The 14,179-nt window shown below is 35.7% G+C and overlaps 1 protein-coding gene across 1 annotated transcript in view; it reads right to left on the reverse strand.

Moving 5' to 3' along the window:
* LOC127188412 (uncharacterized) overlaps positions 1 to 14,179 on the reverse strand; it is a 123,696-nt gene that overhangs the window by 106,501 nt on the left and 3,016 nt on the right. The window contains 5 exon segments of the mRNA XM_051144878.1: positions 4,809 to 4,881; positions 5,823 to 5,856; positions 8,736 to 8,797; positions 10,809 to 10,951; positions 12,696 to 12,800. Coding sequence (XP_051000835.1) covers positions 4,809 to 4,881; positions 5,823 to 5,856; positions 8,736 to 8,797; positions 10,809 to 10,951; positions 12,696 to 12,800 — 417 coding nt within the window.

The raw sequence follows: 14,179 nt of genomic DNA on the forward strand, positions 1-14,179 counted from the left end.
CACCAGGCCTCTCCCTCCAGGGGACATGGTCAAATATGGGGCAAAAGAGTACATGTGAAAGTCAGACCCCACTCTACACTCAATGGTGGATAATGTCCTGTCCATTGGTTAGATCTGTGTAGGGGTTCAAAGTTTACTGCACGTATTGTCCTTGACTGGGGCCGTAATTTGAGCAGGACTCCTGGGCCCAGATCTGAAATTTGTGGACAAATGGATTGAACTAGAAATGATCATAATGAGTGAGTTAACCCAGAAGCAGAAAGAGTCAATTGGTATATACTCACTTATATATGGACACTAGCCCAAGGGATATGTCCCATGAAAGCCTTCACTTCCAGGAAAGTGGGACAGAGGGGAGGACGTCCTATTGGGAGTGTAGGTGAGAGACGCATGGAAGAATGAAGAAACAGAATGATCCAGAGGGTCCTAGAAACCTACAAGTAGAAAAGATTTTTAATTAAATGAACTGCTCATTCTCCACCCTGCCTTCATTATTTTCCATACATTTCACCATGTTTTTATATTAAAATATTTTAATGTAACTTGTAATGCAAAATCTCTGGTTCTGAAATTAGAGAAGGTATACAAATAATTATTGAACAGATTTCTTATTTCTTATTTCTATTTAGGATTATATATTTTTGTTAGTACTGATTCTTAATCACTTTTTAAAAAATATTAGTTCTATTCTATGTGTTATAAAAAGATAAAATTGTGTTCCCACCTGTGGTTTATGTGTTATTATGATTTTTAACCTGTTCAGATCTTGTCCCAGAAAAAGGTCCATCAAAACTCTATGGAAGATGATTAAAAATAACTTTCCTACTACTTGTATCAATTATGAGTTTCATAATTGTCTTTTGTATTTTTCCAAGATGCATGAAATTCAAATTTCAAAAGTATTTAGAATTGCATATTAAGAAGAAATGCATTAAACGGAAATAATTTTTATTAATTTTTTATTTCTATATTTACATATATATATATTTATATTATTACACATATATACAATAAACTTCTTACAACAGGAAGAACCACAAAACAGTTAGGAATTTTATAAATGTTATATTCATAGTGTTTTGGCTATTTATCTTTGGCAAGCTTAAAGAAAATATCTTTCCTATCTTTTGCATCTAAAATTCTGAATGTATGTCTACTTCTATCATATCTTGTTGGCTCTGTTTCTTAACAATTAAACTTTATTATACAACCCAACTAGCTTACACAAAAGGGAAAAGAGGTTAAAGGGAAAAAAGAGTGAACCTTCTGATCCGTTCCACGGGATGGGTCCCTTGGTGTTTCTGGCCTGCACACTAGTTCCGCCTGTTTACTGACCCTCTTTTTGATCCATGTGTGCTCAAGCCTGGTCTGACCCTGCTGCTCCTCTCTCTGTCTTCTTAGCTTGCCTGTGGGTCACAGGCAAGGGGGCAGTCTCCCTCTCCCATTGAGGGTCGATTAGAAACATAATAGTCCAGGTGGAGTCCTCAGGTCCACTTCCTGAATTCCAGGCCCAGGATGGCTCCACCCAGTCTACCTCAAGGTTAATCTCAGGGAGTATCTATGGTGTGTCCAAGGACAAAACCCAAGACTGCTTTCACCAGTGACAAAGATTACAATTCTTCCCACAATATCTCATCTTTACCAACTTAAAACAGATATCCAGATATAAAAACATATTAACTCCTCACAACACCCAAGTTACCTCAAAGAAGATGATGAGCATCAATGAACCTCCTTATGGAGATGGCTTCAAATGTGGCAAAGCAGCCACTGGGCAAAATGTCCTACTTTCAGCCACAGACAGAATTCTGCCTAAAAAATGGGCAAGTTTAATACAGGCAGAGTCAATGGCCAAACTCTGCCAAGACAGGGTAAGCAAGTCCTTAATAGTTTCTGCCTTACAAATATGTCTGTCAGATATATTGGGCCAGAAGGCTGAAGATGATGATCCATCATTATAGAGAATATGAGGTGACTGTTCAGACAGCAAACTGTCTCTGTCATTTCCTCATTTTGGATGCTGTTACCCAGTACTTCCTCTCTACTCAGGGAACAATTTTTTAAATAGAATATTTTATGACTCTTTGGATTGATATAGTTTTTACTGTCTTAAGGCTGATGACTCTGGGACCTGGTATTGAAAGACAAGAGAATATATCATATACACACCACTGCTTTCATGAGTGTTTCAGAAAAAAAAGTGAATTCTGAATGACAAAGTCCACTTTGCATTCTGCCTAAAGTTCTTTTGACAAATTTAATTTCACAAATAATGCAGCATATCGTTCAATGTCAGAAATAACGGAGCAGAAAAGCATATGTTGAGAGACTTTTACACTCAGTAATACAAAACAAAGAAGTTAATGTGGTCAGCAATGCTATTTGTATAATATTATAAAATAGATTGCTGAATGTTACATATTTACTTTATATTGCCTTTAAATAGGAACAAAACAGAAAATATAATGTGGAGATATGCGAATCTTTTGTGATAAAGAGTGGCATTCCAAGAGCATAGTAAGCCTTAGTTAAAGAGAATCATATATGCTTTTTCTCATCAGTAGTTTGAAATATGCCAAACAGTTACTGGCATGTTGAATATAAATGAAAATGACAATATATAATATGATTATATGATGCTTAATCTCCCCCAACTTCCTGGTCATCTCATAAAATGTAGATTCAGGTGAGGAAGACCTAGGATGCACCATTGTCTCTGTGCAGATCACCCTCTGAAATACTTGTAGATAGAACATTGTCATCTTCTACCTCCTATTCAGATTCAATGTACAATAATCTCAAAACACAAAGAACTCAGAGCCCGCTCACAGTTTCATCATGACCATGAACTCCTTCAATATTATCTATGTTGAAATTCTCTAGTTTTTATATGAACCACCTCAACTGATTTGTGTTCGCTACTTGGTCTTGTGTCCTTTCTTTGAAACATGTCCTTTTATCTGGTATATTCAGTATTTAACTATAAAGCATATTGTAAATTCTGAGTGATAACTATTCAAGGTTAAAATATTGGGACAATCTTGAAATTCAACTACATATTACAATATTGATTCAGAACATTCCTATTATTAGTTTTCTATAAACAGAAATCCATATGCTGCTATAATCTATATACACTGTATTAAGTCTTGGTTTAACACATCCTAATGTACACTGAAGATAATACACATTTCTCACGACTTCTTTTTTGCCTTATTCCAGTGAAGATAAATTGGGTGGCTATTGTTTTAATCACTTCTGTCATTTGGAAGCTGATGTTTACTTAGCTTGCTTTCTCCTTCTTATTTCCTCAGTGTGTAGTGGCAGCTGTCCCAGGACTGGTGACCATGGTGTTCACTCTGGTTCTACACTATACAGTCAAACAACCCCAAAACACCATCTCAGACAAGTTAAACATAAGTATCAAAAGGGATTCCTAATCCCATAGAGTTGACAGCCAGCCATTGAGGGCACTCAAATATCAAAAGCCCTATTCTGGTAGGAAGAATAGCCCTGAGAGGCACTGGGTTTGATCATTTAACCCTATTCTGCTTCTCAATAAAGTGAGAAAAAATTTTATGTGATTTTATAATTAGGTCCTTGTAATGACCAGTATTGTGTTAATGAAATTTAAAACCTTATTTTAAAAAGCTAATGCAGGGTTTCTACCAATCAATAAAGATCATAAGATTAATTCTTTTTTTCTAATTATGCCATATAAAATGGTATGTTGTGATTAAAGAAAAACCTATTATGAAAATATCAAGCTACTGTCACCCTTCTGGATCATTTTTGAACTATCTTTTTAATATATTTGGAAAAGTTTTAAAATCTGAATCCAATATCCACACATGGAAGAAGAAATATGACTAATATTTTTTTAAGTTTTTAATATAATTTATTCACAGTGTATCCTGATTGTAATCCCCTCACTCTTATATTCCCTCTTTCTCAGGGATAGTGGGGGGAGGGGAGGAATGGGGAGCAAATGGAGGACTGGCTCTGACAGGAACTCTGGTTCCTGGATCTGATCACTGCCCCTTGGCAGAGAGGTCCTGTGGGAACACAGAGGAAGGGGATGCAGGATGTCCAGATGAGACTTGATTAGCCGTGCTCAAATGACTAATATATTGATCAGCGTTTTTACAGGTTTCCAACAGCGGACAGATGATGGAGAATTGGCAAGTGCTAGAAAATAACGCAGAATGCTGGAGTTGGTCTTGCAGATGCACAATAGAACATTTTCTATATGCACATTACAACCTAGAACCAAGGTGTAGCAGAAAAGGTCATGAAATATCAAAAGGAAAGCCACAGCTATTAGAAAACAACATGAATGCTAAGGTGAACAGCTTGCTAATAATGACGGATATCTATCTTACTGTAAATATTTTTATAAGCAGATATATATCTTGCATAAATAATTCTGTGTCCTCTGGTGGCAATCTTTTTTTCATTCTGATTCTGAGATATATAAGCAAGTGACATTTATCCACATATCACTGAGCCAATTTGAAAACTCCTTTGCTGTGGACATCCTACTTCTGATACAATTCTCTTATACTATATATTTCACCTCTTTCTCTATTACCTCAAAATCGTTACTTGATCTTGTTGCTTATCAAATTAAAGAAATATTCATTATGATACTTGTCACATCTTGTGAAAATGTCTTTTCTCACCAACTTACTATTGTCTATTGTTGCCAACATAAGTACAACAGGTAAACCGCTACAGAATTTCAAAAGTAAACACCAGAGAAGCACATTTCTGTACAAACATATTAAATTTAAAAAGCTAAATTTTACCTTGTCATCAAAATTGCTTTCATCCTCATTTGATTTACGCAAGGTGGATACAGAAGTAAGATAATTGTGGTTCCTAAAGAGCAGATATTAAATAATCATGGGTGTGTGGAACCGTTTTGAAAAATGGAAACCTGCATGTTAAAGTCCATTTCATAATCATAATTGATGTGAATAGACATTGACTTCTTATTTTTAGAAAAGTAAAAGCTTCCAACCTCGTTTCCTCTTTGCCTCTGCCTCTTCCAATTTATGAAAGAGTCAATAATCACATATTTTATTCCATATGAGTAGTGATGACAGATACGTTGGCAGAGCTTTAGATGAACTTGACTTCATAAACTGCTTAAACTGAATGAGGATTTCGTAACCTATTCAGTGTCTCACAGAACTTGTGCTAGTTTAACTGAAAAGTAAACTTGTTTCAAAATCTAAGTTGCTCACCCAAAACATGGAGTCATGTTGTTCCACTATGGCAGCAACTCTGGAAAAGAAATTATCAATATCCCTACACCTGAAAATGGCAAAAGATGTTCCCTGAAACCTCTCAAATATTTTAAAGTTATTAATAAGAAATGATTAAATAAATAAAGCCCAAATGTACATGTGATCATTGGGAAGGCCTTTGCTAAAGAAAACAGAACATAAAACATTGTAAAATATTTTCATTCAACATAAAAATATGACTTTTGAACTTGATCTGTTGTGCATCTGATCTAGGCTAGACGGATTCAAGGACTCCTATCAATCTATGTTACTGAGCAAGGGAATACATGAAGAACCAAGGCAGGCTGCTAGTAAAACCATGGGATCACTATTCTGAATGACAGTTGTGCAGTTTGAAAGAGATCAGTGCTAATAGGAAAAACATTAAACATTTATTATAGTGGTTGTAAGAAGTAACCAATATCAAACATGAATATTAGTATTACTACAGAGTAGACTATTGCAAAAATATTTTTTATCTCTACATTCCATACTTAGGCAACATGATTTTTATAACTATATAAATCTTACTTGGATAATATTTTGTCATCAGATTTCTTGTATCCTATTTAAGGAAAAAGAAATGTATTTTAAAATATAACAGTTAAAAATCTAAACTATTAGAATATATGGCTTTGAAGGTTCATTAGACACATTCCTTTCAGACCATGTCTCAAGAATAACCTATGAAGGGTACTAATTATAGTGCTGATTGAGTAATGAATATATTAGAAAAATCTCCTTCCCATTTACTAGACCCACGGAAGAAGACTAAAATTTACAAAACTTTGACACCTAAGTCTAAAACACTCTGCCCAATATCGTCTTCACTTACCAGGAGATTGGGATAGATGTGAGGACATCCTACTGAGGCTCTAGATGGGGAGATGGGGAAAGGGAAGGATCTAGAGGGCTCTACAAACCTACAAGAGGAGCATCCTGATCGGGGCCCAGGGGTGTTTGCTCAAATTATTGCACTAACCAAGACAATACAAGTAGTAAACATTGAACCCCTACTCTGATCTAGCCAATGGACAGGACGTTCCCCCTCCCCCTGGTTATGTAGAGAGAGGGACTGACTCTGATATGAACTCTGGTGCCTCATATTTGACCACCTCCCCTTGGTGGGGAGGCCTGATGGCACTCAAAGAAAGAATAAGCAGGCTATGAAGATGAGACTTGATAGCCTATGGCCATATAGTAGGGGAAGAAGTCCCCCTTGGGTCCTAGAAGTAGAAGAAGGGAATAGAATGAAACAGGGAGGGAGGAGGAATGGGAAGATACAAGTGATGGGATAAAAATTGAGTTGTAATTTGAATAACTTAATAAAATAATAATAATAAATAAATTATTCATATTACATCCTGATTGTTACCTCCTCATTTGTATGCTTCCATTCTCTCCCTCCCTTCCCCATCTGCCTCTAATTATCTCCCATAGTTCTCTTTCAGGGGGGCTTTCCTCCCCACCATCTGACCCAAACCAACCAGGTCTCATTAGGGCAGCCTGCATCCTTCCTCTGTGACCCCACAAGGCCTCCTGCCAAGGGGAAGTGCTCACTTTAAGGATGCCAGAGTTTATGTCAAAGCAGTCCCTGCTCTACTTACTTGGGGATCCACATGGAGAATGAGCTGTCCATTGGCTTCATCTGAGCAGGGTGTCCAGGTTCTCTGCATGGATTGTCCTTGGTTGGTGCATCAGTTTGTACCGGGCTCCCTGGCTCCACATTTGTTGGCTCGATGGTCTCCTTGTGGCGCTCTTGTCTTCTCTGAGTTCTTCTACCCCCACCCCCACACACTTTTCCATATGACTCTCAGTGCTATGCCTAGAATTTAGCTGTGAGTCTTAGCAGCTGTTTTTATTCCTTTTGGGTGGAGTCTATCAAAGGACAATTATGTTGGGCTAATATCCACTTATAAGTGAGTACATACCATGCTTCTCTTTCTGGCTCTGGCCTACCTCATTCAGGATGATCTTTCCTAGTTCCATCCATTTGCCTGAAAATTTCAAGATTTCCTTGGTTTTAATAGCTGAGTAATATTTTACTGTGTAAAAGTACCACAGTTTCTTCATCTGTTCTTCAGTTGAGGGACATCTAGGTTGTTTCCAGATTCTGGGTATTACGAGTAAAGCTGCTATAAACATACTTGAACAACTGTCCTTGTTGTATGGTGTATCATTTTTTGGGCATATGCCCAAGAGTGGTATAGCTGCATCCTGAGATAAACCTATTCATAGTTTTCTGAGAAAGTGTCAGATTGATTTCCCAAGTGGTTTTACAAGTTTACATTCTGATCCAGCAATGGAGGAGTGTTGGTCTGATGTATTTTGATGCTAATTACTGCTTGCTATCTCTGCCTGCAAATAGTACCTCCCCTAAGAGCCTACCCTGTTTGACCAAGAAAAAGCCATATCACACCTGGGTGGCACAAATGAGATAGGTATGGCTAAGGTTCCTGGGCTTAGGGCAAGATGGAAAGAACCTTGAGAAGTAGGAGAGAAAGCTAAACATGTTTTTAAGTGGGTTTTGTTTTGTTTTTTCCCTTTCGAGAATTCTCTGTTTAGCTCCGTATCCCATTTTTTAATTGGATTACTTAGTTTGTTGGTGTTCAATTTCTTGAGTTCATTATATATTTTGTATATTAACCCTCTGTTTGATGTAAAGGTTTGAATTTTTTTTCTCAATCTGTAGGTTACCATTTTGTTCTATTGACAGGGTCCTTTGCTTTACAGAAGCTTTTCAGTGCTTTCAAAATGAGCATCCTCCTGAGATGGTTAGACATGGTAGTTGATCTAAAGGAAACAGGCTACGTAAGCAGTGATTTTATCACATAGAGTAATTTTTTCCAAATGTTTTCATTAAGTGGTAAATTGCTATAGAAATAAAGCTACTTCTAATGTATTTTCTACCATATCTTAAGCTAATGACCAAAAACAAAAGGGAAAAATCAGCTGCAGGAGTAGGTGATGGCTACAGAGGTTGCTTAAAAGAAATGGGGTTCTTCATTCAATCTCTAGATGCAGAAATAGTTATTGGCTTTACTAGAGAAAGCTGCTGAGTGTGTGCTGCATGCTTCTAACTCCAACAACTGAGAAACCAGGCCAGCTTAGATCAGGAGTTCAAAGTCCACCTCAACTACACAGTAAGATGGAAGCTGCTACTGGATAACTAAATCATGTCTTGAAATAGACAAAAAAAATGGATTTATTGAGAAAGGTTGCTATGACTGTACAGAACAACAAGAGACAGTCTTTAATGAGTGATACCTAAAAGTTTGGTAACAGATGTGAGTGAGTGCTATTGCCTAAAGTAAAATATTTAAATTATGTCAAGCAGTTTTAATTAAATAGGCTTAGAAAAAAAAAGCCATATAAGTGTTCATTTATATTTATTGTGTGTTGATCATGAAGTTAATATTTATTTATCATTATCACAAACCTTACCTTGACTGACAGCCTTATATTTCCTATGTAATTTTTCCTCATAGTCCATAAGAATCTGTCGACTACTGCAATGTGCAAAAAACAGAACAAAACAAAAACCTATGAAATTACTATTTTAAAATTGATAAGGAAAACATTTTTATGCTATATATAATTTTCCAGATTGTTGCAGAGAATATCAAATAAAACACACTGTGTTGTTTATTTTTACAATCTTACATAGAGATATTACAGCTGCCAAGAAATCATGAAATCCTTTCCTAGGTTCAGTTCTGTTGCTGTGTTAAAATAGCCTGACAAAACAGAGTTAGAGAAGAAGAGTTTATTTTCATTCACAATGGTGTATCATTTTTGCAGAAAGTTTGAGGCAGCAGTCGTATCACATCCACAGTCAAGAGCAGGAAGAAATGAAGGTTATTGTATGATTCCCAGGTACTCTATTTTTATACAGTTTGGGACTCCTGCCTAGGCAATGGTGCTGCTCAAAGGAGGCTGGGTCTTCCCTCGTCTGTTAGTGAGCAAGACAATTCTCCACTGACCATCCTACAGGTCAACCCAATCTAAGGATCATTCAATGAGATGTCCTCTCCAAGGGAGTCTAAACTGGGCCACTTGATAATTAAAATTAACCACCACAAGCCCTAGTTTTTATTGTTAGCTGCTTTAGTTTTGTGGCTTATAATTTTGGGAAATGAACTGTTTAACAGCTTGAAAATAAGAGCTTTTTATAACATGATTTCTCTGCATTAAATAATTAATTGTGTGCTGTTGCCGAACTCTCAATCACCAAAGGCTGAAAACTAAAACGTTCTAAAACCTCACTTTTGCTATCTCTGCTCTTCCTCTACCTAGTCAAATCAAGGCTGCAGCTCCTTCTTAGAATGATTGCTTGTCCTGTTTAACTCTAAATGCTTTGGGAGATAAAATCTCATTTTATCCATGAATTCTAAAAGCACAAATTGTGAATGGGTTCTCTTAGATAAGGTCCAAAGCTGACAACTACGCAGAGAAACATGAAATTGGGTCTCCTAGAACATAAGAAAGAATGCTGCCCAAAATGCCAAGGTGTCTGATGGTAGAGTTCTAGCTGTAATGAATAAAGGCTCGTGATGTTCCCAACATGATTTGAGGATTCATGATAGCTTACAGTGATCCCAAGTCATATTTTCTACGAGAAGAGAAGAAAAATTCTGCAAAGTTAACGAACCATGTGTGTCTAGGGTTAAACTAACTTGGGGGCTCAATGTAAGGCTTTAACATTGCTAACAATTGTGGCACAAGCTAAAAAACAAAACAAACAAACAAAACCTAAACAGCAGCCAAAGGAAAGCACTGTCACTTTGGGACTAATAGCTCAGTTAAAATATTGTAAATGTTTAATATGGGAATACCACTAGAGAGATGATTCAAAAGAGGCAACCTGGTTACCAATGTCAATTACTATTGGGATGCAGAAGAAGGGCTAATATTAGCACTGCAGCAACAGAATTAGTAGAAACAAAAGAGAAACTCTTCTTCCATCTATGTTTTGAAAGAGAACTTTCTTCTTGAGACTTAAGGAAACCAGAAACTTTATCTCTTTCAAGACCCAAGGAATAATGTATAGAAGAAAGCCCACCAGAGAGAGAAACACCACTTTCTGCTAAATGGAACCTGAAGATTGAAAGAGCTAATTAGAATATTAATCTGACAATATATGTACATATAAAATAAAAATAGATATACATAATTATACACATATAATTTACAGAGTTAATACTTGGATGAAATGGAAAATGTTAGGATCCATAAGACTAAAGATTCGGAAAGTCCCAGAGAGATGTAGCTCAGTGACAGAATTGCCAGCACAGGTGATATATTTATTTCAATCTTTAGCATTTCCAAATCAAGCAGAAGATAAAGAGACCCTCCCTAATTTCTACTTCTGATGGTTATGCACTTTTTATATTTGGTGGTCACTGCCATTCCAAAACAGCGTAGAGTCAGAAATGAAAATCTGAGTGAAGGAAGATAAAGATTTTGTAAATAATTTGAGCTACAGATCAGTATTTACTAACATTCTAATACAAAGGCTCACCCTTTACTTGGCCTTCAATAGCATACCGTAATGCAGTCCATCCAAATACATCTTTAAAGAAAAAGTCAATCCCTTCATCCAGAAGTAGTTTGACCATATCTTTTGAATCGCATCTTATGGCGTATAATAATGTGTTTCTGAAATAACACAAAAATTTTAGGTTCATTATTATATACTTTATATTTTATAAACTTTATAAATTTAATATCATGCTTGTCTGTTTAGAATTGACCTTTTAACACAGAGAAAAACCATGGGAAACAAGGGCTCACTTTTATATATTGTGTTCAAAGACAAAAGGAAAAAAATGGATGCGAAGCCCCCAGTACTATTTCACATATTCTTAGTAGACTTCTTAGACTCATATTTGTAATAAAATATAAGGAAATAAAAGTCGTTCTTCTTAAATAGATAGAGACTTAAATGAAGATGTCTCCATTTTCTCTAGTTTAGTGTAACATTATAATTATTAATCAGATAACCATAAAATAATTGAAAGTTATTTTCATTATTAAACTATAATGACATTTACTTTGTAATGATGATAATACATGCTATGAATTGCCCTAAATGTCACATATATGATCTCACATAAACCTTTCTATGGTATTATCTTAGTTTTTATATTTGGTGATAAATAACACATCAGATCACAGAACTAGCAACAACGTATCTGGCATTTTAAACAAGTTATGTGTGAATCTGCACTGACTCACCTATTACTTAGCTTCAATAACATTTATAAAAGTAAATATATTTGTTTTCCTTTCCTAAATACTAAGTAAATATAAACACATTAATACCAATTGGGCATCACAAAAAAGGGTGAGCTGAGTAGCTTTCTGTCATAACAATTCTTAGCCACCAAAGGATAATATGGCCTCATTAGTCTTCAAACAAAGGCAATTGAATGGTAGGAGTCATGAAATAGACTGTGGTTGACATCTCTTGTTTATGATTAATATGGCATTTTATAGGACAACTATATAAGAGAAGAGGGCAATACTCTGAAATGATTGAGCCCTGTTTTGAATCAAAGTCAAACAAAACCTCAAACTTCTTTAAAAAAAATAGTAAAAACAAAATGAAAACATACTAACCTACTGTTAGATTGGTTCATCAACCAAACAAAATATGAAACAAGAAGCATCAATAAATATAAGTGGATATGAAGCTTATTATAAATGATTTGTGTTGTGCACTTCAACATTGCTTTCGTTTTTTCTATATTTTATTCAGCCTCTTTATTTTTAAAACTAATTAAATTATTTATTTAGTGTATATCCAAATTTCAGCTTCCTCTCCCTCCTTCTTACCCAATATCTCCTCATTTCATCCCACACAGACCTCCTCTCCTTATCCTCAGAAAATGGGAGGCTTTCTATGGATATCAACCAGCTTAGAATACCAAATTGTAATAAGACTAGGACCACCTTCTCCTATTGAGGCTGGACAGAGCATCCCAGTTAAAGGAAAGGGATCTAAAGGCAGGTGACATTACCTTTTTTTTTTTTTTTAACACTTCCCCTTTGTGGGGAGGCCTGGTGGCACTCAGAGAAAGGATAAGCAGGCTACCAGGATGAGACTTGATAGACTGTGACCATATTGTGGGGGAGGAGGTCATAGGAGAGGGGAATAGGTTGAAAGAGGGAGAGAAGGAGGAATGGGAGGGTACAAATGAGGGGATAACAATTGAAATGTAATCTAAATTAATTAATTAAAAATAGGAAAAAAGAAAATAAAAAAGAAAGAATTTTTCTTAACTAATTCATAAGACAGATGACAAGTGAGATCTGATGACTGAATACATTAGTCTTCTGCCTTTCTAATAAATATTTCTTGGTTGCAGGATTATTGGTTTTAAAGTTTGAATGATATTATCCTTTCATCTCATCAATTACATGTATATTTGCTCCCTTCTTTACTAAAAACTTTGCCATCTCTATTTTGTTTTCCTTGAGAGCCAGTAAAAATGGTGTAAAGCCATCCTGCAAAACATCTGCATTAGAGTCTTGAACTGTTACTGTGAATGCAAACCCTTGCTAGAGGGAATAGGCCTCTTCCCCCTCAGCCCTCTCTATTCCTTCTCTTTGAAATGCCCCTCCTGGTGCTGTGACAGTAAAGCCCTTTGCCCACCAACCTATCTTGTGGGTCTAGGATTTGATTCTTTGAGAGCAATTCGATGAGCAGATTTCAGCATAAGTACCTAAGATTTAACAGCAGCCTCAGTTCTTGGGAGAAATTAATGTTATCTGTGGACCATAATGAGTCAACTGCTTCGGTATTTTTGTCTTTCTAGTGAGTGTTATCTTCATGGACTTGTATAAATCAATATTTACATGTGAAGTCATCCCTCTCTGTTTTACAAAAATGATAATTACCCCAATGGAAATATAGATTCTTTGACCTAGAAATTTTCAAATATTTGTTAATCTGCACTTCACTTGCATTTTGATTTTCCATTATGTTAATGAAATGAATCATAAGAATGCTAAGGCAAAATTATTCAGTTGATTTTCAACACTGTCCTTACTTTTCTTTTTGGTCTTCAATAGGCTTTGTGCTCTTAGCAAGTAGCACTGTGAGCACCTATAAGATTCAACTGTCAAGGTTTATGATTTGCTACTCTTTGTAGGAAAAAAAAAATCCCTTGAGACATTCTTGCATGGTTTTTGATCACACCTTTTTGACAGGGCTGCCTTGACAGGCCACCCTTGTAGAGGATTCACTCAGTCCTTATGAGACTTGCTCTGCTAATATGGATAAGTGCAGGGATTGTGAGTCAGCAGACTCCCCTTTCTGAAGGGGAAGGGAAGTAGATATAGGAAAGAGGGAGGGATGGTGGAGCTGGGGGAAGATGGAGGGGGCTATACTTGGACTATAAAGTGAATAAATAAATAATTTTAAAAATAAAAATATTTTAAATCTAAAGAGAAGAATGAAAAAAAAATCCCTTGAAATGACCAGTTTGATACTTATTGGCCTAAATATTAATATATAGAAATTTTTTTCAAGATCATTTAAAAGTTGTGAGTTATTGTTTTCTTGAAGCAAAAAGGATTATTCTATAAGCCAATCACAACCATTATCACTCCATTTTCTTTCCAAATATTTTTGTAAATATATATATTTTTTAAAGTTTGGAAAGAAAATTCTTTACTCTTTTACTAACGAGAAAAGTTGGCCTAATATTATTGGAATCAGACTCAGGCTTTCTAGAATTCCTTAGGATTTTGAGATAAAGAATCCACACATTCGGTCTTTATGTAGGAACTATTTCAGAATTTCAAGGAAATAATTTTATACTCTTGCCCATTAGAGTCACAGAATCACAACCTCTCCTTGTGAGACAGGTGTCCAAACTTCT

The sequence above is a fragment of the Acomys russatus genome, chromosome 4, assembly GCF_903995435.1.
Source record: "Acomys russatus chromosome 4, mAcoRus1.1, whole genome shotgun sequence".
NCBI lineage: Eukaryota > Metazoa > Chordata > Mammalia > Rodentia > Muridae > Acomys > Acomys russatus.